Source organism: Dipodomys merriami, unplaced genomic scaffold, assembly GCF_024711535.1.
Source record: "Dipodomys merriami isolate MVZ:Mamm:240054 unplaced genomic scaffold, mDipMer1.0.p SCAF_21, whole genome shotgun sequence".
Lineage (NCBI taxonomy): Eukaryota > Metazoa > Chordata > Mammalia > Rodentia > Heteromyidae > Dipodomys > Dipodomys merriami.
In genome coordinates this window covers 18115378-18141282 of record NW_027203493.1, presented here as the reverse complement: position 1 = coordinate 18141282, position 25905 = coordinate 18115378, and the positions used below count along the sequence as shown (strand labels likewise).

At 36.5% G+C, this 25905-nt stretch overlaps 1 protein-coding gene and 1 non-coding gene across 2 annotated transcripts in view; one reads left to right on the top strand and one right to left on the bottom strand.

The window, feature by feature from the left end:
* Ccdc73 (coiled-coil domain containing 73) overlaps nt 1-25905 on the bottom strand; it is a 115765-nt gene that overhangs the window by 52131 nt on the left and 37729 nt on the right. The window contains exons 4-9 of the mRNA XM_070032649.1: nt 24123-24194; nt 21632-21667; nt 18716-18790; nt 10397-10435; nt 432-567; nt 152-231 (exon numbers count right to left, since the gene is read on the bottom strand). Coding sequence (XP_069888750.1) covers nt 152-231; nt 432-567; nt 10397-10435; nt 18716-18790; nt 21632-21667; nt 24123-24194 — 438 coding nt within the window. The remainder of the gene's footprint in view (nt 1-151; nt 232-431; nt 568-10396; nt 10436-18715; nt 18791-21631; nt 21668-24122; nt 24195-25905) is intronic.
* On the top strand, nt 7388-7492 carry LOC138834239 (U6 spliceosomal RNA). Its single transcript, XR_011374015.1, has one exon. It is a non-coding gene; the product is annotated as a U6 spliceosomal RNA (small nuclear RNA).

Here is a 25905-nt window from a genome sequence, read left to right as displayed (position 1 = left end):
ATTGATTATATTCACTAGAGTCATAACTCAAACTTTATGAATCTACATTTATCTTTGTATCAGTAATATCAACCCAGCATTTTTGTGATATTCCATAGAACTAATTATTTTAAACTATATTTTTATTTGTATAAAGTTTTATAAGTTATACCTTTTTTAAGCTGCATAGTTCAGATTCTTGTTTTTCATTTAAAATTGAAAGTTGTTTATTTAATTGTATTGCTTCCTGTACTGTAATAAAAAACCCAAGAAAATATTATATTAATTGTACATTTCAAAAATTATCACTGACATAACAGAAACATTGTCCCAATGTAATATATAACTATGACTTGATTTAATACTAGTATCAGATAAGTTCAATTTATTCATGAGAGTTCCAATTAAATGTTCTCCCATGAACATGTAAGTTTAAACAAGATAGTACCTACCATTTTGTTCTAACTTTACATGATCCTCTTTCACCAATCCAAATTGACTTGTTATTGCCACACAGTATTTCTCAATTTCATTCCACTGTTTATGATGATCTTCTTTAGCCAAAAGATTTAATTGGACCTTTTGTTCCTAGTTGGCAGAACAACTTTAAAGTCATTTTTTTCTTTATCTCTCCCTCTCTCTCTCCTTCCTGCCCCCCTCTATCTCCCTCTCTCTCTCTCTCTCTCTCTCTCTCTCTCTCTCTCACACACACACACACACACACACACACACACACACACAAACATACACAGAAACACAGAAAATATGTAAATATATAGTGGTAAACAACTGCTTCTTGTTAATATGTCAAAAATAAATGTCATAAAAAGCATTCTCTGAGCCGGGCACTGGTGGCTCACGCCTGTAATCCTAGCTACTCAGGAGGCTGAGATCTGAGGATAGGGGTTCAAAGCCAGCCCGGGCAGGAGAGACCGTGAGACTCCTATCTCCAATAAAAACCACCAGAAAACCGGAAGTGGCGCTGTAGCTCAAGTGGTAGAGTGCTCGCCTTGAGCTGAAGAGCTGAGGGACAGCGCCCAGGCCCAGAGTTCAAGCCCCACGACCGACAAAAAAAAAAAAAAAGCATTCTCTGAAGATCCACCATAGTAGGGAGAAAATATTTATTAGGAGATATTTCATAATCTATGTAAAACAATTTTCTTTCTATAATGAAACAATCATTTCCGGTTAGGTTATACTTGCTTTCAATTTATTTCTCAAATTCAAACTGCTTTATTTATAAAAAGTTTATCAGTGTCTGGCACTTATGGCTCATGCCTCTAATCCCAGAAACTCAGCATAATGGATCCAAAGGATCACTGTTCTAGACTGGCTTAGGCAGAAAAGTCTATAAGACTTAATCTCAAATATAACCAGCTTAAGAGTTGAACTGGACGTTCAAGTAGTGAGCATCAGACGTCATACTAGGAACTGAGTTCAAACCCTGGCAGAGTAGGGGTGCAGAAGAAGGGTAGAAAAGATAATCTGTCTAGCACTAAATAAAATGCAGTGGTTAAGAGTAGTATTTAAAATATTCATTTTATTTTTTCTTTCCCTAAATTATTTTAAAATTAGGACTTGGATTCTTGTTTTAATTCTTTGTCCTTTCTATTTGAAACATAGGGTTATCAAAATTGAAATTTCTCATAGAATAATTTTAATGATATAGTTTAATGTAATTTCATTACATATTTTTAAATGGGATAAAAGGACAGTATTTCTCAATGACCACAGTAGAAAATCTACTTCAGGAGCCAGGCACTGGTGGCTCACGCCTGTATTCCTAGCTACTGAGGAGGCTGAGATCTGAGGACTGAAGTTCAAAGCCAGCCTGGGCAGGAAAGTCCATAAGACTCTTATCTCCAATTAACTATTCAGAAAAAGTGAGAAGTGGTACTGTGACTAGCCTTGAACACAAAGAAGACCAGGGACAGTGTCTGGGCCCTGAGTTTAAGCCCAGGACTGGCGAAGAAAGGAATAAAGGAAGAGATGGAGAGAGGGAGGGGGTAAGGAGAGAGGGAAGGAGGAGAGGGAGGGAGGGAGGGACGGAGGGAGGGAGGGAGGGAGAGAGAGGGAGAGGGAGACAGAGACAGAGACAGAGACAGAAAGAGAAGAGAGAAGAGAGAAGTGGGAGAATCTACTTCAGTTAGACATATTGGTTAAAAAAAAATTAAGCCCTATTTAAAATAAAAGTCTCAGGCTGGGAAGGTGGCTCAGTGGTAGAGCGCACGTCTTGCATGCTTGAGGCCCTGGGTTTGATTCCTCAGCACCACATAAGCAGGAAAAAAAGCCGGAAGTGGCCCTGTAGCTCTAATGGTAGAGCGCTAGCCTTGAGCTGAAGAGCTGAGGGACAGCGCCCAGGCCCAGAGATCAGGCCTCATCAATGGACCTAAAAATTAAATAAATAAATAAATAAATAAATAAATAAATAAATAAATAAATAAATAAATAAATAAAATAAAGGTCTCTACTGTTTTCAGCTAAGAGGGCTTTTACCGTGTTTAGAAAAAATGGCAACAGATGGGCCTGGAAGGTGGCTCAGTGGTAGAGCACTTGCCTTGCATGCCTGAGGCCCTGGGTTCGATTCCTCAGCACCACATAAGCAAAAAGAAAAAAGCCAGAAGTGGCGTTGTGGCTCAAGTGGTAGAGCCCTAGCCTTGAGCTGAAGAGCTGAGGGACAGTGCCCAGGTCCAGAGTTCAGGCCCCACGACCGGACCCAAAAAAGAAAGAAAGAAAGGAAGGAAGAAAGGAAGAAAGAAAGGAAGGAAGGAAAGAAGGAAAGAAAGATGGCAACAGAATCAACAGTCTTTAAAAGTTTTTTATGTTGACCTGACATTAATTGGCTTCACTTAAAAAAAAAAACAAAAACTGTTTCTGGGCTGGGAATGTAGCTTAGTGGTAGAGTGCTTGCCCAGCATGCGTGAAGCCCTCAGTACCACATAAACAGAAAAAGCTAGAAGTGGCACTGTGGCTCAAGTAGTAGAGTGCTAGCCTTGAGCAAAAGCAGCTCAGGGACAGTGCCTAGGCCCTGAGTTCAAGCCCCAGGGCTGGCAAAAAAAAAAAAAAAAAGCAACTGTTTCTGATTCTTAAAATAAAGAATGGTATATGCCAATCAGGTGGCACTCACTAATTTTTTTTTCTTTTTTAAATCAGTAATGGGGCTTGAATTCTGGGCCTGAGCACTGTCCCTCAGCTCTTCAGCTCAAGGTTAGCGCTCTACCACTTGAGCCACAGCACCTTCTGACTTTTTCTGTTTATGTGATGCTGAGGAATCAAACCCAGGACCTCATGAATGCAAGGAAAGCACTCTACCACTGAGCTACCTCTTTCCAGCCCTCAATAATTGTTTTCTGAATGAATTGTTGTCCTATAAACTTCCAAAGTGGAAATTTGTTAGATTCCTCCTAACCAGGATCCATTTCCTTTGTCTGACAGTACCATAATGTACATTATTGATTCAAGGACCCCATTCTTCCATAGTAAAGAGAAGTTGATGTTACTCAAAATAAACCAATTTATTTCTGCCTTCCCAGAATCTGAATCTCAAGAAACAAAAACACTTAACTAAAATAAATAGCTCAGTGGTGTTCCTATCCAAAGCTTGTTTGGGATTTCTATATCTTGCTCCATAAACTCTGAAATTAAACTTCTCCCTGTTGAGTACCAAAGTAATTCTCTATTGTCTACCTGGTTGTAAATGCCTTCACGCAATTTACATTTGTGTAAGTTAACTGGAATTATTTTGTACTGCTTTAAACCAAAGTACATGAAATATGGCACAGTGGTCAAAAGCGAGTCTGCCTATAAATTCTGCCTTTAATTTCTGCCAATGTGATCCTGACTACCAGGAGGCTAGGATAAAATGAATGTATAAAAAGTACAGAACAAAACCCAACACATAATGATCAACATGAGGTGTTTATTTATTTTTGATACAAGATTCTCTGCACTTGAGGCCTTTATTTATTACTATTTAATGGTACTGGGATTGAACCCAGGGTTTTCTATACTAGGCAAATGCTCTACCACTAAGCCATGCTTTCAACCCAGTATGAGGTTTTATTATTCCTTTGCTGATAAAACTATCTTTAACAATTTTAATTTTTTGTTTAAAATAAAAACAGCTTTCACTAATACTAATAAAGAAAACACATTACAATTTGAACTATAGCTTACTAAATTATCTTGGTAAGTCTTATACTAGTTTTAACTTTTTCAAAGTTATTTTTAATTATTTTAAATAAAGTGATAGTGTAATTGGTAATTATGTTAGATCAGCTGAAAGTTTCTGACATATTTCTGTGGTCTTTCAGAGTCACAATTTGATCCATTTGTATAGATTGTGTGGCAGTTACAAATAAAACAAGTTGACAACCTTTGAGATCTTGTATTTACTTGAGTAATCACTATTTTCAATTACTAAACAATGAAAAATAATGACCCATATTAATCTTGTCTAAAGTATCATTTAATTGCTGACTTATGAAATTATATTAACCTGTAGCAGATGTATAGAAATCAAATACTATTTCACTAAAAACTGTCTAACAGTATATTTTCAATTTAAGGAATTTTCCAGTTTTTTAATTCAAATCAGTATTTGTATAGATGTTAAGAGAACACTCTCTACAACTCTACAAAAGCCTCCTTAGCCTCCATGAGCAGAAAATAAGGTAGTAACTACAATAATGTTCAGGAAAAATATACTGAAACGATATTCTATAGGCACTCCCTATTCATAGAGCTCAATATACATTACTTTGGTATGATATATTCTAGTCTAACATCCTTTGCTTAAAATCAAGGTTGAACTCAAGGAAAATGCAATAGAGAATAATGGAAGGGGTGACATTAATCAATATGCTTTGTACAAATAAACTGAGATGCTAAATTGAAATCATTTTGTATAACTCCTTAAGGACAACTTTTTAAGACTCCAGATATCTGGAAGGTCTTCAGTGAATAAAACCTTAGTGAAATGAAGGAGGAGGAGGAGGAGATGGGGAGGAGGGGAGGAAAAGGAAGAGAGGAAGAGAGAGAGGAAGAGGAAGAGACACAAAACTAAGTTTCATTTCTTTGCATGATATAATTCTGCTTTTCAAATTCAAAGTAATGATATTATTATCATTAAAGCTTAAAAATTACATGCAATATCCTAACCACAAAGATTGTATTGTTGAACTGAATTAAATACACATTATGTTTTCTTCTTCCCTCTGTGAATTGATTTGAATTATTATTTCTCCTACACTATTTTACTACTAAAATAGTAAAGATTTACTAAGTTCACAAGACTTAGTTTAAAGGAAAATAGCAAGATGCACTACCCTCTAAATCATGTGAATCTCATTTTAAACTAATCTATAAAAATCAAGATTAGAGAAAAAACATGTGCATAGTTATATATGTGTGTGTAGTCTTTGTTTACTTTAAAGCCTTAAGATATTTAAAGTGGGAATAATTTTAAAACAGTATTTGTACACATTTTTTTAGAAAGACATGCACTAATAAAAATCATAGCTATACATTTTCCCTTCTTCCTATTTTCGTAAGGAGAATAATGTAAAAACTTCTGTAGACAATTATTCATAGATAAATTTCATAGAAAAAAACTTAAGGTAAATTTTACATATTCTTAATTTCCAGTTTTGCTGTGTTTTTCATATAAACCCAGACCAAACAATAATTAGAAAACTCAGTCTTTTTCTTTAAGTGTGTGTGTGTGTGTGTGTGTGTGTGTGTGTGTGTGTGTGTGTGTCTGAGTGTTATCCTTTAGCTTTTTTACTCAGGCTAGTACTCTATCATGTGAGCCACAGCTCTACTTCTGGATTTTTTTTTTTTTGAGTAGTTTATTGGATATAAGTCTCACAGACATTCCTGACTGGGCTAGCTTCAAACCATGATCCTCAGATCTCAGACTCCTGAGTTGCTAGAATTACAGGTATGAACCACAAATACCCAGCATAAAACTCAATTTTTACAAATAGATGACATTTTGGGGGGAGGAGGGTCGGTCCTGGGGCTTGAACACTGGGCCTGGGCACTGTTCCTCAGCTCTTCAGCTCAAGGCTAGAGGTCTACCACTTGGGCCACAGCACCACTTCCGGTTTTCTAGGTAGCTTCCAGTTTCCTGAGTAGCTAGGATTACAGGCTTGAGCCACCAGCATGCCCAAACCGATGATATCTTTCTTATCTTTATTTCTTTAGTGATTAATATAAAGCATGCATATTACTTATAAAACCTAAAGGTATGATGTTAATGTGTATATAGATATACATAATATTTACAATCACGAAGTAATTTCCAGACAATCTTCAATCTAAAAACATTTTATTCTGAAAGAAAATACATAATTATCAATCATATCAACCTTTGCTTTAGTTAAAAAAGAAATTATAGGGACTGGAAAGGTGGCTCAGTGGTAGAGTGCTAGCTTTGAGCTGAAGAGCTGAGGGACACATCCAGGCCCAGAGTTCAGGCCCCACTACCAACAAAAAAAGAAAAAAAGAAATTATAGCAGCCATTATGGAAATCAGTATGAAGGTCCTTTTAAAAACTAAAAATAATTGGGCACTGGTAGCTCACGCCTATAATCCTAGCTACTGAGGACCTGAGGACTGCGGTTCAAAGCCAACCCAGGCAGGAAAGTCCATGAGATTCTTATCTCCAATTAATCAACAAAAACCGGAAGTGACCCTGTCGTTCTAGCCTTGAGCAAAAAGAGCTTGGGGGACAGAGCCCAGTCCCTGAGTTCAAGCCTCATGACCAATTAAAAAAAAAAAAAAACCACTAAAAATAGAACTGCCATAGGATTTTGCTAAGCTATACCATTCTGGGGGCCTCTACCCAAAGGAACAGATCAACATACAACAGAGATAGCTGCACACTCATCTTTACAGCAGTACTATTCATAACATCCAAGCTATGGAATCATCTACAGACCCAACAATCACTAAGTAGACAGAAAGAATGTGATACATATATTCAATGGAGTACTTTTCAGCCATAACAAAAAGTTTGAAATTGTTAGTTGCAAGAAAATGGATGGTACTAGAAACTATCATCTTGAGCAAGGTAAGCTCAGAAAGATATCATTTGAACTCCTATAAGAGATCTAGACTTAAAATAATGTCATCATCATAATATAGTGTGATTTTAAATAGGGGGCTGTTGGGGGGAAAACAGTAACATGGAGGAAGAAAGAAGACAGAGGTGAGAGGTGAATATGATCAAAAGTACATTATATATGCATGAAAATAGCATAAAGAAATCCATGAGAAAAGAGAGGAACAGAGGAGCTAAGAAAGACATAGAGGGAGTAAATCGAAGTACATTATATGCAATAAGTAAATATCACAAAGAAACCCCTTTGTACATTAATTTACACACAAATAAAAATGTGAAAACCTGCTCGCTTCAGTAGCACATATACTAAAACTGTAATGATACACAGAATTAGTATGGCCCCTGCACAAGGGTGACACACAAATTTGTGAAGCATTCCATATTTCTTTAATGTGGTAAAAAATGAGATCTTTCTTTTACATGTCTTCTGTAAGAAAAAGTGATTAAAAAAAAAAGTAAATACAACTTAAACGCTCCCTAGTACCAAAAAAGAAAAGACAAAAAAATGTGATTTAAAGATGATCTGATAAATTTTTACCTATCAAGCAATATTAGCTTACACAGTTATACAACAGTCATCTATAATTAAGTATATAAGATATCGATATAGTTAAAACTGAACACAGCAGGAAAGATTTTTCTTACTTACCAAATCACAGTGATAGCTAATTTAATATTCTATATTTTTTCTCTAACATGTTTTGATACATTCCTTTTTGGTAATTACTGTAATCTTTTTTCAAGGATAGGTTTACAGAATAGAATTTAATAGACAAATCTTTCCATTCATGATAAACATATCTAGAGAAAAACCACCACTTCTACAAGAAAATCAGCTTACTAAATTTCCAGAAGACAGAGATTTACTAGTACTTAAGTGCTTACCTGTAGGAAATGAGACGATGGATTTTTTTTTCAGTAGTAGAGTTTGGGTTTGAACTCAGGTCTTTTTAAGCAATCACTCTACCACTTGACCCTGCCAAGCCCCATTTTTGCCTTAGTTACTTTTCAATTAGGGTCTCAAATTTTTGCTCAAGGCCAGCTTCAAACTATGGTCCTCCTACCTATGGCCTCCAATGTAGATAGGATCACATGCACACCAAACACCTAGTTTATTTGTTGAAAAGGAATCTAACCAATTATTTGCTTAAGCTGAACTTGAACTGTGATCCTCCTGATCTCCATCTTCCAAGTTATATAAGATTACAAACATGAGCCTCTATAACTAGCCTGTCATTGACTTCTTTTAAAAGTTTCTTGCTGGGTGTGGTGGCTCATGCCCGTCATTCTAACTACCTGGGAGGCTAAGATCAGGAGGCTTGCTGTTGAGGTTTGCTTAGGCAAAAAGTTTGAAAGATCTCATATCAACTGAAAAAAATCTAAGTGTAAGTGTGCATACTTGTCAGACTAGTGTAAGAAGAGTAACTAGGAAGATCTTGGTCCTGGTCAGCCAGAGCAAAGAGTGAGACTATTATCAAGTGTATCAAGTAACAGTCTGCCTACAGGTATGAAGCCCTGAGTTCAAAATGAGGCCCCACCTTTACATTACTATAGTTGCTAACTTATTTCCTGTCTTACCCATAAAGACAAATATTATAAAAGGATAATATACCACTTAGAATAAACTAAGATTAAATTTAAATAATGAAAAGATGATACAATTTATATAATAAAATAATGAGATAAGAATTACAACCTAAGCCAAAAATATACAAGACTATTTAGAATGAAAGAATATTTGTAACTTTTGAATAAAAATGTAAGAATTCGGGCTGGGAAGGTGGCTCAGTGGTAGAGCACTTGCCTTGCATGCCTGAGGCCCTGGGTTCGATTCCTCAGCATCACATAAGCAAAATGAAAAAAGCCGGAAGTGGTGCTGTGGCTCAAGTGGTAGAGCGCTAGCCTTGAGCTGAAGAGCTGAGGGACAGCGCACAGGCCCAGAGTTCAGACCCCATGACCGGACCAAAAAAAAAAAAATGTAAATATTCTGTCAGAGGATATATAAAACACTGATCAATACACAAAATTATTTTAATGAACAGTAATATAAATGACAGTAATATAAATGCTTTGAACTGCCAGAAAAATTATAACTATAACTCAAATAGCATTTAAGCTAAGATTCATAGTAACAAAAATACTTGGAAAGTAACCAAACACTAGGATAAGTGTACTGCATTCCCATGTTTTTTTTGGTTATAGTATCTGTTTAATGAAATTTTAAGCTAGAATAAAATAAAACACGTTTTATGTTGGTGTTGATCTTTAACTTGTAGTCCTATCTCCCAGGTCAAAGGGCATATTATTCAATTTCACTATATTTTGTGTAAAACCATTGTAGCGTTGAAGATGACTTTCTGTACAAATGTCACAGTACTTAAAAAGCTAAACTGGAATCTAGTTTTTCAGCTTCTTAATTAAAATTGCAGTTTAAAATAGTCTGACAATATTATCTTTACTCTTTCCAGTTGAACAGCAACAGAATTTTCACTCTTTTATTCAATCAAGCTTAACAGCAATCTTCTATGAACTCTTTTATTTTTTGATGCACCAAAACAATTCAAAGAAGCAAAATATCTATGCCATAGGAGTGTTCTGTTATTTCTTACTATATATATATATATATATATATATATATATATATGTATAATATGGCATGCTCAAAAATTAATTTTACTTGTGTTACTCCAGAGAATGAAGACTGCATAGCACAAACCCATACAAGAAGCCTTCTGAAGATTTAAGTGTATATAGAAGAATTTTGTTCAATCAAAATCACAGAAAAAATCTTTCTAAATCAAAAAGGGTTACAAAAGGAGACTATTAAAGAAAATATTCTATAAAATGTTATACTGTAAAAAGCAGAAATATTAATTTATATATAAAATAAGAAATAAATACTTGTTGAACAATAAATAATAAATACCATATCCTAAGTGTAGAACTATAGAATAAATACCATGAAATGCCACTATATATTTTTTCAGTCTATAATAACTACATGTATACATAAATACCTAGAAAAATCATTAGATTTTAGAACTCATTTTACAATATGTAAGATTATGAAAACTGCAAATAAATTTGTGAAATAATTCACCTAAACTATACTGTACTTGAAATTATGGTAGGCCTTTAGATGATATAGCAATATCCAGTTTAAACTATTTATGTTATTGTTTTTTAAACCAATGTCAGATTTAAAATCACAATATTTCAATAGATCTTATATATACTTAGCCAAGTAATATATATATTACTATATATATATATATATAGTAATTTCCTTACCATTTCACTCACTTTCTTCTGTAAAGAATATTCAGAAACCTTGAAATATGAAGAAATAAAATCTCATTAAAAGTCATTATTGGGCTGGAAAGATGGCTCAGTGGTAGAATGCTTGTCTTGCATGCATGAGGCCCTGGGTTCCATTCCTCAGAGCCACATAAGCAGAAAAAGCCAGAAGTGGCACTGTGGTTCAAGTGGTAGAGTGCTAACCTTGAGTTAAATACTGAGGGACAGCACCCAGGCCCAGAGTTCAGATCCCACGACTGACAAAAAAAAAGTCAGTATTACAAACTCCTTTGGAGTTTAAAATTGTATGATACTTGATATTTGTTTTCTATGCATATTTGCTTTCAATGCACAATTTTAGATGTTTTAATTTTTTTAATTAAGTAGTTGTAGAAAGGTATCAATTCCATAAGTCAGATTATGAGTACAATGCATCTTGGACAAGATCACTCTTTCCATTATTCTTCCCCATTTTTCCCCTTATGCTCAAGTTATGTAGTACAGTTTTTACATAATGTACATTGAATATGACTGCATTTACTCACCCTTTCTCCTTCCATTTGTGTGCCCTCCTCTCCAAACATGAAATTTTTACTTTTTTCAAAAGCTTATTTACAATAAAATTTTCTTTGTAACAAAAACAATATATTCACTAATTTGCTTAATGTGTATTTATAGCACCTACTATATATACTAGACATTTTTCCTAGGCTCTTGGGATACAGCAATGTACAAAACAAGTCACTGCCCTTCTGAAGAATTTTTCCCAGCAGGAGTGCTGGTAGACTATAAGTAACATAAGCACAATATAAATAATATATGTGAGAGTGATAAATACTAAGACAAAAATTAAAAAGTGGGATAGAGAAAACAGACTAAGAGAATTTCCTGTGTCATATTAGCTCTTCACTGAAGAAAATTTGAAGGAACAGATAAGGATAGGAATGAAAGTTATTATAAATAAATCACAATCCAAAGATAAATCATTAATACTTTTGTACTTTCAATTCTTCTTTGTATTTATGCTTTTAAAAAGAGCCAGGGGCCTGGGAATGTGGCTTAGTGGTAGAGTGCTTGCCTTGCATGCATGAAGACCTGAGTTCAATTCCTCAGTACCACATACACAGAAAAAGCCAGAAGTAGCACTGTAGCTCAAGTGGTAGAGTGCTATCCTTGAGCAAAAGAATCCTAGGGACAGTGCCCAAGCCCTGAGTTCAATCCCCAGGACTGGCAATAACAATAAGAAGAAGAAGAGCCAGGAATGTGGAGCACGAGTGGCTCACACCTGTAATCCTAGCTGCTCAGGAGGCTGAGATCTGAGGATTGTGATTCAAAGCCAGCCTGGAAAGCAAAGTCAGTGAGATTCTTTTCTACAATTAACCACCAAAAAGCCAAAAGTGAAACTATGGCTTAAGTAGTCAAGCACTAGCATTGGGCAGAAGGTGAGGGTGGGGCTCAAGAACAGAACCTAGGCCCTGAGTTCAAGCCCAAAGATCTGAACACACACAAAAAAGGAGTAACTTTCAAAACTTTTTGAAGGCACTGTTCAAACCATATCACTTTTGCATTTTATGTTTACTAAATCCACAGCTATCTTTTATTAACATTTCTAAAGCACTGCCCAGTTGTAGCTTAAGTTTGAAAGTAATATAATTACATTGACATACAATCTTTTTTATGGATGATTACACACACACACACACACACACACACACACACACACACACACACACACACACACACACACACACACACACACACACACACACACACACACACACACACACACACACACACACAGAGTTATGGAGTTTGAACTTCCTAAGCCCACACTACCACATAAGCCACACTCCTAGTACTTCATTTTACTTTAGTTATTTTTTGGATAGGATCTTTTGTCTTTGCTCTAGGAAGGCCTTGGACTAAAATCATGTTACCTATGGTCTCCCAAGGAACTGGGATCACAGAAGTGATTCTCCGAACCTAGCTTATTGGTTGAGATGGGTTCTCAACAATTTTTTTTTTGGGGGGTGGCCTAGATGAAATCCTCTCAATCTCTGCCACTGGACTAGCTTGAATTAAAGAAATGGGTCACCATGACCAGCTAGATAGTACACTTAATGTTTGCTTTTTAACTCAAAAATATCACATAATAATTGATTAACAGCACCAGATATAGACGGCTATGTAGTATAGAAAGCTGATACTAATTAGTGAACTAACTATAAAAGGCAAATACAAATATGATACATAAATTCTATAGTTATGATAGGCGCCAGTGGCTAGGCATATAGCTACTATAGTTATTATGTTACAGAAAATTTTTAATTGGCTAAATAGCACACTTATTTAAGGAAACTATTTTCCTATTCATTTTCAGGGTTATGAAAGTTGGAAAAAGAGGCCCAAAATACATTGTTCAAAAGCATTTAATCCTTTCCTTTTCCTGGCCAATTCAGTCCAGTTCAGGCAGAACAAAGTAGGGGTCTATGAAGAAGTGAAAAAAGAGTTATGACTGGATCATTCTAGAAGAGAGTATATCAGCCTGGGTGAGAAGAGGATTCCCTACAAGAGAGAAGGACAGTTCATTGTGAAGAGTCAGGATGGAGCCAGAAATGTGATTCAGTAGCACATATGAGACCTAGGGTTCAGTCCTCAAAAAGAAAGGAAAAAAATTGAGGAGGCTAAGGAAGATGACCCTGTAAAAGTGCAACCCAACTAAACGTATTATAATTATAGGAAGAAATCATAATTACAGGAAGGATGGACAGTGTGTTGGTCAAAGAATGACATACATGGTGATTTTACAACTAGGTAAATATATAAGCAATAAAAGATTTTTCACTAAAATGGAAGGAAAGGTATCAATTCAAGAAAGAATAAACTAAAATGATGTTTATGATTTGAGACTAGAATTGGACATGGCATGAATTAGTGGTTTTCAAAATACATACAGGGCTGGGAAGGTGGCTCAGTGGTAGATCGCTTGCCTTGCAGGCATGAGGCCCTGGATTCGATTCCTCAGCACCACATAAGCAAAAAGTAAAAAGCTGGAAGTGGCACTGTGGCTCAAGTGGTAGAGCGCTAGCCTTGAGCTGAAGAGCTGAGGGACAGCGCCCAGGCCCAGAGTTCAGGCCCCACGACCGGACCCCCCCCAAAAAAATAAAACAAAATCAAAATACATACAAATAAAAATAAAGATATTACAAGTGCGTATATACATATAGATGTATATATTTATATATATATATATATATATATATATATATATATATATATATATATATATATTCCTTTCCAATATTCAGAAGATCTGAGATCAGTGACAACCCAATGCAGATGTATAATAATGCCGATATCTTGTCTTGTACATACCACTTCTACTAACAGGAACACTTTCTTTTTTGTCTGTCATAGGGGCTGAACTCTGGGCCTGGGTACTGTCCCTCAGCTCTCCAGCTCAAGGCTAGCGCTCTACCACTGAGCCACAGTGCCACTTTCAGGGTTTTTTCCTGCTTATATGGCGCTGAGGAATCAAACCCAGGGCCTCATGCATGCAAGGCAAGCACTTTACCTCTGAGCCACCTTTCCAGCCTCAACAGGAACACTTTTAAGATGAAGAAATTTTTTTCCAGAAAAAGATCAGGTAATATACAAGGTGATTATGATATCTTTTATTTTAATGTAAAGATGCATGACATCCATAAATGGGCATGTTAAAATGAAAAACACCCTTGAGCTAGGTGTCAGTGGCTCATATCTGTAATCCTAGATACTCAAGAGGCTGAAATCTGAGGATGTGGCTTAAAGTCAGCCAAGCAGAAAAGTTCATGAGTCTCTTCTCTCCAATAAAATAGTCAGAAAAAGTCGGAAGTGGCGCTGTGACTCAGTTGATAAAGCACTATCCTTGAGCATAAAGAGGCTCAGGGACAGTGCCCAGGCCCTGAGTTGAAGTCCTAAGACTGGGGAAAAAAGGAACACCCTGTTCCACTAACTAATAAAAAATAGTGAGCCAAGCCTCATTGGGTCAAGCCTGTAATCCTAGCTACTCAGGAGGATGAGATCTGAGAATTGCGTTCAAAGCTAGCCTGGGCAGAAAAGTCTGTGAAATTTTATCTCCACTAAACTATCAAAAAAGCCAGAAACAGAGCTGTGGCTCAAGTGATAGAGTGCTAACCTTGAGCAAAAGAAGCTTAGGGACAGCATCCAGGCTCTGTTCAAGTTCCAGGACTGGCACCAAAAAAAAAAGTGTATTTTTATAGAGAGAGTATAAACCGATGGCAAAGTCAAAGTCAAAGCTTTCTCCATTGACTCTATAAATGAGAAGAATCTGGGTTACCAAGAAGAGGTTGCATTCAGAAGAGAAAAAAGAAAGAGAAAATGAGAGGAATCATACTGAGAACCACAAAGAAACAAACAGTATGATGAAACAGAAAGGTGACTGAGTAAATCAGGAGCAGTTAGCTGTCCAGCCTCAACTCCCTGGAAGGGAAAGAAAGCTGAAACCTCCAACGTACTGTAAGCTAAGTGGTTTCTGTGACAGATGATAGACCTAACTGCAGATAAGCCCATACCTTCCCCAAGTCTTTTTTTTTTTTTTTTTTTTGTAGTGGGGTCTGAACTCTGGACCTGGGTGCTGTCCCCCAGCTCTTCAGCTCAAGGCTAGCACTCTACCACTTGAGTGCCACTTCCATGTTTTTCTGCTTATGTGGTGCCGAGGAATCCCTTCCCCAAGTCTTAAACCTTATTGTGGGTAGGGATAGGTGGGATACTGACTTCTTCAGCATAAGAGACTGACATTAGAGAAGACACTCTTTCAGACTCCATATCTCAAGAGTAGGGGTAAGGAACTATCTTGAGAAAGGATCTCCTGTTCAAGGTTGAGGTACTCAGGGGATCTAAAAACAAGGACAACCCTAAGTTATGGTTGTCTTGGGACATCCAAACAACACAGGGTCTGGGAGGGAAACAAAAAGAGGTTCATGGAGAAGGAAGAGAGCTAGACATGGATGAGCTGAAAATTTAATGGGAGCCTGGGAAGCAAAAGAAATAGTAGTTACTAGCACTGCCTACTTAATCATGAGCACAATTTCACTGCCTAAGGTTCATTTTAGCAACTAAACTCTTGAGCCTTTGGCTGGTAGAGAACTCAGGTTCCAGGAGCTGCCAGATGTTACAAGGTCAACAGCCAAGCAGGGTGTAAGACTGAATTATGGACACAAAGAACAGTGGAGCTCAGGAAGTCCAGTGACAGTATCTGAGAAATAAAAGGTCATAAGAGGGGGTTTTAAAGAGAAAGGGTTTTTGATGTAGGCAAGCTGAGAAATTAAAATAACACCCAACACTCTGGAAGTGAAGGGCCTGGTAGTTCTGTCTTCCCTACAAGTACCTGAGGATTAACTACACATGTCTTCAAATGTTCCTTTCTGTTAAATATCTTCAAGGTTTTCTATACCTGAATGGCTGTTTCTTACTTAAGATATAAGAGATTTTGTTGCTATTTCATTTAGCTTCCACTTTAGCTTGTACTTCCTCCTTCATCCATGCTCCTGATTTGTAAATTTGGTCTTTTAATAGTATACCAGAGGTATTGCATGTTCCATTTGTATTTCTTTTCCTTTTATTTGACTGTTCTAATATATCTATCTTGTCCTCAAACCCTTGTTTTGGGGAGTTGGCAAGGGGAGCTTGTAGTGGAGTTTGAACTCAAGGCCTTGCATTTTATAAGCTGGTGCTCTACCACTGAAGCCCAGCTTTTGTTGATTATTTTGGAGATTGAGTCTAATATCACATATTTTCACTCATATGTAGAGTCTAGACCTTAAAATGTAATAACATGACATTATTATACAAGAGGTATATTTTGAAGGGGAAGAGACCAGTAGGTAAAGGGAAAGGTAGAGGATGATAATGGAGTATATTAAAAAGTAATACACCTGGGCATCAGTGGCTCATACTGTAATTCTAGCTACTCAGAAGGGTAAGATATGAGAATTACACTAGGAAGCTAGCCTAGGCAGGAAAGTTCATAAAACTCTTATCTTCAATTAACCACCAAGATGCCAGAAGTGGAGTATGGCTCAAGTGTCAGAGTACTGGTCTTGAGCAAAACAGCTCAAGAACAGTGTCGAGGCATTGAGTTCAAGCCCCAGCATAAAAACAAAACAAACGCATATACATATACATATACATACACATACGCATATGCATATGCATATACATATACATATGCATATATATATATATATTTGTAGCATAGTAAAACCTACCAAAAACCCACAGAAAAGGAAATGAAGGGGCGCTAAGAAAGTAATATAGATGCAGAGTGAATTTAATCAAAATACATTATATGCATGCTCACATATCACAATGAGGCCCCTTTATGTAACTAATTGATGCTAGTAAAAATTTTAAAAAGATGTAATAATATATAAAAATATTGGCTCATAATGTCAATAAGCACATTGTGTCTCATAATTTATTTAGAATTCCAATAATTTCTCTGAACAGTATATTACAATTTTAGTCTATAAGTATTACACATTGATAATTTTCCCAAACTATTTCCTAATTTTTGTGCTGTCATAAACTATATCATAGTTGTATTTCAACTTCTGGATGTCTTTTTTTTTTTTTTTTTGTCTGTTCTAGGGTTTGAACTCAGGGCCGAAGCACTGCCCCTGAGCTCTTTTGCTCAAGGCCATTTGAATCACAGCTTCACTTCCAGCTTTTTTTTTTTCTTTTTTTTTTTTTTTTTTTTGGTAGTTTATTGGAGATAAGAGTCTCATAGACTTTCCTTTCTGGGCTGGCTTCAAATTGTGATCCTCAAATCTCAGCCTCATTTGCTAGGATTACAGGTATGAGCCACTGGCGCCTGGCTCTGAGTGTCTTTTGAAATAAAAATAAAATTTGTTTTTATATATTGACCTTGTATATTGTGACACTGCCTCTAACTCACTTATTCATTCTAGCTAGTTCTTTGTAGAAGCTTATTTCATGTAAAATGACTATTTTGTCCTCAAAGATTTAGTACTTTTTCTAGTCTTCTTAAAGAATTTTATATCCAGAGAAAACATTCTACATGAATAAAGGTAAAGTAAAAACATACTCATATAAAGAAAATCAACCACCAGTAAACCTGGCATAAAAAGAATTGCTGGAACAATTTCTCCAGACAGGAAAGGAATAGTAACAGATGGAAACTTGAAATCAGGAAGGAAGAATGAAAAGTCTAGGTTAATAGTTTATTCTTTTCCTCTTGATTATTGAAAATTGTATTTAATTGTTGAAAGTAAAAATTCTAACATTTCTGATGAGTTGTACAGGGAGATAATATGAAGACAAAAATATCGTGAAGTATGAAGAATATCAAGGTGTCTATGATCACTTACAAGAGTAAAATGTTGCTCCTGTAAGGTGAATATAAGAAGTTAATTATGTGTGTGTATGTGTGTGTGTAAATATATATATATATATATATTTGAAACCATGAGACTACATTTTTCCCCAATAATCATTCTGTTTTTACTTCATTTTATGTTTTGTAAGATATACAAGGACAGAGGTTTTTCTCTTTACTCATTGCTGTATCCTCGGTTTTAAGAAAAGAATTTGGCACATAGCAGACATTAAATAAATGCATACTGAGTGAATTATCATCATTAACTGACTTCTGTATTTTCTACAATACTGTAAACAATTTAAAGGCAAAGGTGATGCATTCATAACCTATATTTGCACACAGTAACACAATACTTAACACATACTTAAGGATTCCATCAATGCTATTTTATCATAATTTTTAGGGACAAATAAGTTACAATATATAGACTTTATTTTCTTCATATATAAAATAGTCAAGTATTATTTAACAATGATGACATGGAATATTTTTTAAATAAATGATGATAAAACAAAAATCCTAGCTAGGCGCCAGTGGCTCACCCCTGTAATCCTAGCTACTCAGGAGTCTGAGATCTGAGGATGGTGGTTCAAAGCCAGCCCAGGCAGAAAAGTCTGTTGAGACTGTTATCTCCAATAAACCACTCAGAAAACTGGAAGTGGCAGTGTTGCTCAAGTGGTAGAGCGCTGGCCTTGAGCTGAATAGCTGAAGGACAGCACCCACGCCTAGAGTTCAAGCCCCATGACGGACCAAAAAAAAAAAAAAATCCTAATTTGAAACTTAAAGCTCTCAGGAAGAGTATTAAATTATATAATACGAATGTTGTCAGCTTTGCTTTGCTAGCTTATAGTGGTGTTTTACTTACACAATGCTAAAATAGCAAAATTCTTCTTAAATAATAGTTACTTTACCTGTAGTGTTTTTAATGTTTTCTTCAATCCTTCTATTTCTTTTTCTTTTATTTCTGTAGCAAGTTGGTATTGTCCCTTTAAGTAAAAATTTTATTTCAATTACATTTATAAGATAAATATTAGAAAAGGGAAAATAGGGGCTGGGAAGTTGACTCAGTGGTAGAGTGCTTGCCTTGCATGCCTGAGGCTCTGGGTTCGATTCCTCAGCACCACATAAGCAAAAAAGAAAAAAAAGCCGGAAAGTGGCGCTGTGGCTCAAGTGGTAGAGCGCTAGCCTTGAGCTGAAGAGCTGAGGGACAGCGCCCAGGCCCAGAGTTCAGGCCCCACGACCGGACCAAAAAAAAAAAAAAAGGGAAAATATAAGAGCTCAAAAAAAACAAAATCTGTATCTGCAGAGTAAATTACATGCCAATTAGCTTCAACCTATTGAAACATAGCATTAGACCTTTGTATAGTACAGATTTCATAATATGAAGTATCTTTTTTTTATGGTACTAGGTACTGAATTCAAGATCTTTCACTTGTTAGGCTGGTACTCTACCACTTAAGCCACTCCTCCAGCCCCTTTTGCCTTTGTTATTTTTTTTTTTTTTTGGTTGGTCGTGGGGCTTGAACTCTGGGCTTGGGCGCTGTCCCTCAGCTCTTCTGCTCAAAGCGAGCATTCTACCGCTTGAGCCACAGAGCCACTTCCGGTTTTCTAGTGGTTATTGGAGATAAGAGTCTCACGGACTTTCCTGGACTTTCCTGCCCGGGCTGGCTTTGAACCTCGATCCTCAGATCTCAGCCTCCTGAGTAGCTAGGATTACAGGCGTGAGCCACCAGCGCCCGGCTTGCCTTTGGTATTTTCAAGGCAGGATCTCATTTTATGCCTAGGCTGTGATCCTCCTACTGCTGCTTATCCATATCACTGGAGATAAGAGACCATGCCACTGTTTTCAGCCATTTTGTTTGCCCTGTAGCTGGGATAACAGGTACATATCACTCCACCCAAAGTTAGTGCTCTACACTTGAGCCACAGTTCCACTTCTGGCTTTTTGGTGGTTAACTGGAAATGAGTCTCACAGACTTTCCTACCAAGATTGGCTTCAAACTGTGATCCTGAGATTTCAGCCTCTTCAGTAACTAGGATCATAGGCATAAGCCACCAGTGTCCAGCTTAATGAAATATTAAGCTGGGAATGTGGCTTAGTGGTAGAGTGCTTGCCTAGCATGCATGAAGCCCTGGGTTCAATTCCTCAGTACCACACAAACAGAAAAAGCCAGAAGTAGCACTGCGGCTCAAGTGGTACAATGCTAGCCTTGAGCAAAAAGGAGCTCAGAGACAGCACCCAGGCCCCGAGTTCAAACCCCAGGTCTGGCAAAAATAAATAAATTTTAATTTTAAAAAATTAATCATTTTTATCAGCAGAGCTTTCCTAAGAGAATTTCTAGATAGCTATTGTTTTACATTCTTAAATCTGGAATATACCCTCTTCTCCCAAAATCTGTAATTAATTAGTCCTAAGACTTCCATGAATAAAATATGAGGATGCTCAAGTCACTCATATTACAAAGTGACAAGAAAAAAAATCTATACATATCCTGTACAGATGTAACATTTCTTTCCTAATATTCTGAAACAGAATTTGGTTGTACTTATGAATGTGAAACCTGTTGCTAAAGAGCCTTCTGATTAATAAGGTATATATTTGCATGATGAATGTAAGAATGGGGGAGATTTTTTTCCTAAAAGGCCTTTTGCTAAAAATAACTATAAGTGAATATTGTAAAAATCTTACAGTGAATGTAAACATTGTAGCCAAAAACAAAGAACATTAATTTAGAGAGTAACCATTTTCTGTATTTTATTCCCAACTTTACTCTGTCAAATCTTTGGACTTGGGGAAGTTGTTTATATGGGCTTTTCTTTTTTGATTTTGTTTATTTGAAACAAAGTCATACTGTGTAGCTGAGGCTGGCCTTGAACTTATTCTACAACCCAGGCAGGTCTTGAACTGGCATATGCCACCACATCTGGCTATGTCTTTTAACCTTGTTAGGCCTAAGTATTCTCAATTGTAAATTGAAAAGAGTAAAGTAACATGAATATCTGTTCATAAGATTTTAAGCAATCAGCTTAAAATCAGGCTCACACATGTACTAGCTACTCGGGAGGCTAATAGCTGATGCTCACAGTTTGAAGCCAGCCCCCACATACAGGAAATCTCTGAGACCTTTAGCCAATAAACTGCCAGAAATAGATCTGTGGCTGAATTGGTAGAGCACTAGCCCTGAGCAAAAAAGCTTAGGGAGCCGAGCATTGGTGGCTCACATCTGTAATCCTAGCTACTCAGGAGGCTGATATCTGAGGATCACGGTTCAAAGCCAGCCCAGGTAGGAAAATCCGTAAGACTCTTGTCTCCAATAAACCACTAGAAAACCAGAAGTAGCACTGTAGCTCAACTGGTAGAGCCCTAGCCTTGAGCTGAAGAGCTGAGGGACAACTCCCAGGCCTCATTACCAAGCCTCATTACCAATGGAAAAAAAAAAAAAAAAAAGGGCTGGGAATGTGGCTCAGTGGTAGAGCGCTTGCCTTGCATGCATGAGGCCCTGGGTTCAATTCCTCAGCACCACATAAGGAGGAAAAAAAAAGCCGGAAGTGACACTGTGGCTCAAGTGGTAGAGCGCTGCCCTTGAGGTGAAGAGCTGAGGGACAGTGCCCAGGCCCAGAGTTCAGGCCCATGACCAGACCCAAAAGAAAAAAAAAGCTTAGGGACAGTGTTCAGGCCCAGAATTCAGGCCCCAAGGCTAGCACCAAAACAAAAAAAAAACACTTTTTTTAAGCAATCAACATTCTCCATTAATTACTGACACTCCTAGTATAATAAAAAATTATAATTACATTCATTTATAGTTTAATTTTTAATGAATACATACCTTATCTTCTTCCAAAGCATACATCTTCATTTGAAACTAATAGTTTTTAAAATTAAAATAAAAATTAATAAACTGTTATAGTAAATTATACTAGTTAATAAGACTATGAAACATTTTACATCTCTATGTTCTTTGGCTTATAGTGAACATGCTACTTCCACATTTAGAAAATAATTAATGATATAAAAGGGAGAAAAGCCCATTGTTAAAGTAAATAAACAACTGAATCACATTCAGACAAAAATAATCTCTCAAAGTTTAGTTTTCTCTTCCAGAAATTTTCTTAAATGTTGGAATATTTTGCCATCTCCTCCTAAATAATCTCCTAAATAATATCATGTATCATTTTTAGAAAGTGCAACTTATGAAATCAATATAATTTGTATTTAAACGTTTAGAACATACGTTCTGGAATTTTTAACACATGATAGTAAAATAATGACCTTTCCAAAGTAATGGCATTTTAAAACAGAGAAACTGAAGTATACATGCCACAAAAAAATATTCTAATAAGCATAACTTATTTTAGCAAGATTGTCAAGGAATAAAGGTTTCTTTGGAAATTCCCTCTCTCCTTTTCTAAACTATTTACTTACATTAAAAAATTCTGTTTATTGGGTGGGGGGGCGGGGGAGGGGAGGCTGGGAAGGGATGGGAAGGGGAAACAAAGGAGGAGGCTACAATGCTTGATAAGAAATGTACTCATTATCTTGCCCACGTAATTGTAACCCCTCTGTACAGTATTTTCACAATAAAAAAATAAATAAAAGAAAATTTTTTGAATAATATTGAAAAAAAAATTCTTTGTTTAACCAAACTCAGTGGTAGAGTACTGATCTAGCAAGTATAAGACCCTGGGTTTGATCTCCAGTACTATAAAACAAAAAGAACCCTCTACTAACTTTCAAGTATCTAGGTATTCTTATCTTACCCAAAGTCTCTTCTGATGGCAGAGATGACTTGTTCTCTCTAGAGAACACTATACTATACTTGGGCTTTCTTTGCCTTTCAATTAAAACTCTCCTAAGCCTAGTTTAGGCCTATTTCAGATTAAAGGAAGAAAGTCTGTCATTTATTTAAACAAATTCATTCTAAGATGTAAATGATCAGTAGTCTTAACCCACAAGTGATGTAAAATATATAGGTTTATTTCTTTGGATGCATTTCTTTTCTAAACACACACTTAAATAGAGATGAAAACAAAAACAAAAAGAAAAAGAAAAAGAAAAATGAGGATGCCGAATTAGATATAAGGAAAAAAAATCCCAAATGATATTTACCTCAATGCATTTTCTTACTCATGTTTCTATTTGGAACAGTGAAGGGCTATGGAATTCAAATTAACTGCCTGAATAGTTGATTTGTTTCTTTAAAGTCTTTTCCCTTTTTTTTAACCATATTTTTCTTTCTCTCTTTTTTTTTTTTTTTTTTTTTGGACAGTCCTGGGGCTTGAACTCCAGGCCTGGGCGCTGTCCCTGAGCTCTTCAGCTCAAGACTAGCACTTTACCACTTGAGCCAAAGTGCCACTTCCAGCCTTTTCTGTTTATGTGGTGCTGAGGAATTGAACCCAGGGCCTCATACATGTGAGGCAAGCACGCTACTGCCCCTCTTTCTCTATTTTCTACTAGTCTTTCTTATTTACTGATGGTTTAGCCTATGATAATTATCCCTTCTTAACCTTTACAACCCCCTATCTTTTTTTCTTTTTCTTTTCTTTTTTTTTTTGGTTGTGGGGCTTGATTGGGCCTGGGAGCTGTCCCTGATCTCCTTTGCTGAAGGCCAGCACTCTAGCACGTTGAGCTACAGTGCCACTTCTGGTTTTTGAGTGGTTAATTGAAGATAAGAATCCCACGGGAGGGCTGGGAAGGTGGCTCAGTGGTAGAGCGCTTGCCTTGCATGCCTAAGGCCCTGGGTTCGATTCCCCAGCACCACATAAGCAAAAAGAAAAAAAGCCGGAAGTGGCGCTGTGGCTCAAGTTGTAGAGCGCTAGCCTTGAGCTGAAGAGCTGAGGGACAGCGCCCAGGCCCAGAGTTCAGACCCCACGACCGGACCCAAAAAAAAGAATCTCACGGGACTCTCCTGCCTAGGCTGGCTTTGAACCCCAATCCTCAGATCTCAGCCTCCTGAATAGCTAAGATCACAGGTGTGAGCCACCAGTGCCCAGCTCTCTAACTGCATCTTAGCTCTTCGAAAGTTATTATGATTAACTTTGATAAAGGTAAAATGTGAAAAAGTTAAGATCCTAGAATACTTTAACCAAAAAAAAGAAAGAGAAAAAGCACACATTAGAACAAATGAAAACCAACCAACTTTAAAAAGTTTTCCAAATTACCTTTACATTCTTTGTAATCACTAATTATTCAAAATATTTATTCATTTTTTTACTTTCCATAATACCTCTTTTCTCTTTGTCTGCTGTGAACACTAGGCACAGCAAGTTGTAATGTTCATGGGAAAAGAATTATAATCTTATAATATCTATTTTTATTACCTGTTTTTTCAAACCTTCCATTGCTTCTTTGTGTTGCTTTACTAATGCTTCCTTTTCATTTACAAGAGTTTCCTATTGTAAAAATAAGGAAAATTTAAACCAAGTTCCTATTTTATCAGTTTAAAACGACTGGATTCACAAGTTAAATAAAATTAAAACACATTTTATGCTCTTGAAATGTAATTTTAAGTCGAATTGGTTTTTTGTCATTGAATCATTATATAATATTTGTTTTCATGACCATCTTCATGATAGTTTAAAAGTAGATGCTAAGGTACTAGCCTTGAGCAAAAGAAGCTCGAGGATAGTGCCCAAGCCCTGAGGTCAAGTCCCAGGACTGGATAAATAAGCAAACAAACAAACAAACTTTCACAGTTCATGACCTACTGATAATGGTCATCTGTAATAATCCTCACTCACCTTATTCTGTAGTCTGTGAATGTTAGCCCTGGATTTTCAAGTGAAAAATACGATATTCTTATTTATTATTCTATAGCCATTAACTTAAAAGATATGCATGCATATATGTATATGATAGTGAAAATTAAATGTTTAAATCTTTTTTATTGCCATTTAGTTGCCTCAGTCTCTTTTTTTGTGTGTATGTGCCAGTCCTGGGGCTTGAACTCAGGGCCTGGGCACTGTCCTGAGCTTCTTTTGCTCAAGGCTAGCACTCTACTACTGGAGCCATAATGCTGTGGCTTAAGTGGGAGAGTCCTAGCCTTGAGCAAAAAGAGGCTCGAGGACAAAAGTCCAGGGCTGAGTTAAATTTCTAGGACACACACACACAAAATTCAAAACGTTTAACTTTCCATTCAGATTCTTTCATATATATAAAATGAGTAAAAATGTCCATACATATATAAAATATAAAATACATATATATGAAATAGGCATGGGGGCACACCCCTTAATGCTAGCACTTAAGAGGCTGAGATGGGGCTGGGAATGTGATTTAGTGGTAGAGTGCTTGTCTAGCATGCATGAAGCCCTGGGATCGATTCCTCAGTATCTGTGTAGAAAAAGCTAGAGTGCTAGCCTTGAGCAAAAGAAGCCCAAGCCCCCACCCAATAAACAAAGAATTTTTTAATGTAAGTAAATAGTTTAGAAAAGGAGAGAGGGAATTTCCAAAGAAACCAGGAACAACAACAAAAAGCACCCTGCTTTTTGTTGTTGTTCCTGGTGGTGGTGGTGGTGGTGGTGGTGGTAGTGGTGGTGGTGGTGGTGGTGGTGGTGGTGGTGGTACTGTTTTTAGTAGTTTCCTGGAGATAAGAGTCTCACAGATTTTCCTGCCCAGGTTGGCTTGAACTATGATCCTCAGATCTCCCCCTCCAGAGTAGCTAGGATTGCAGGCATGAACCACTATTACCCAACAAAATTAGATCAATAAAAAAGATAAACTACAGTAAAGTAGTAAGAGAAAGTATACAGTGTTTGACAATTTTTCAAGAAATACTTCAATGAACAGCAACTTCTTATACAATATGTATCTTTGATCTCTGTATCTAATAAATATCACTGACAGAGAAAAATATTTAAAGCTTGCTGTTCTATTATTCAATAGAGGAAAATCATGACAATATTGTCTCTAAGCAATGACTATGATATAAACTTAGTAGATGTTCTCCCTAAATTAAATATAGGTATAATCTTGTTAGTTAACAGGTCATTTATTGAAACTCAAAGGGAAAAATATCAGATAGGATACTCTGAAAAAGCCTCAACTAACCTCTATATTATCACTCCTTACCAGAACTAAAATCAGCCAAGATACAGAACTTAC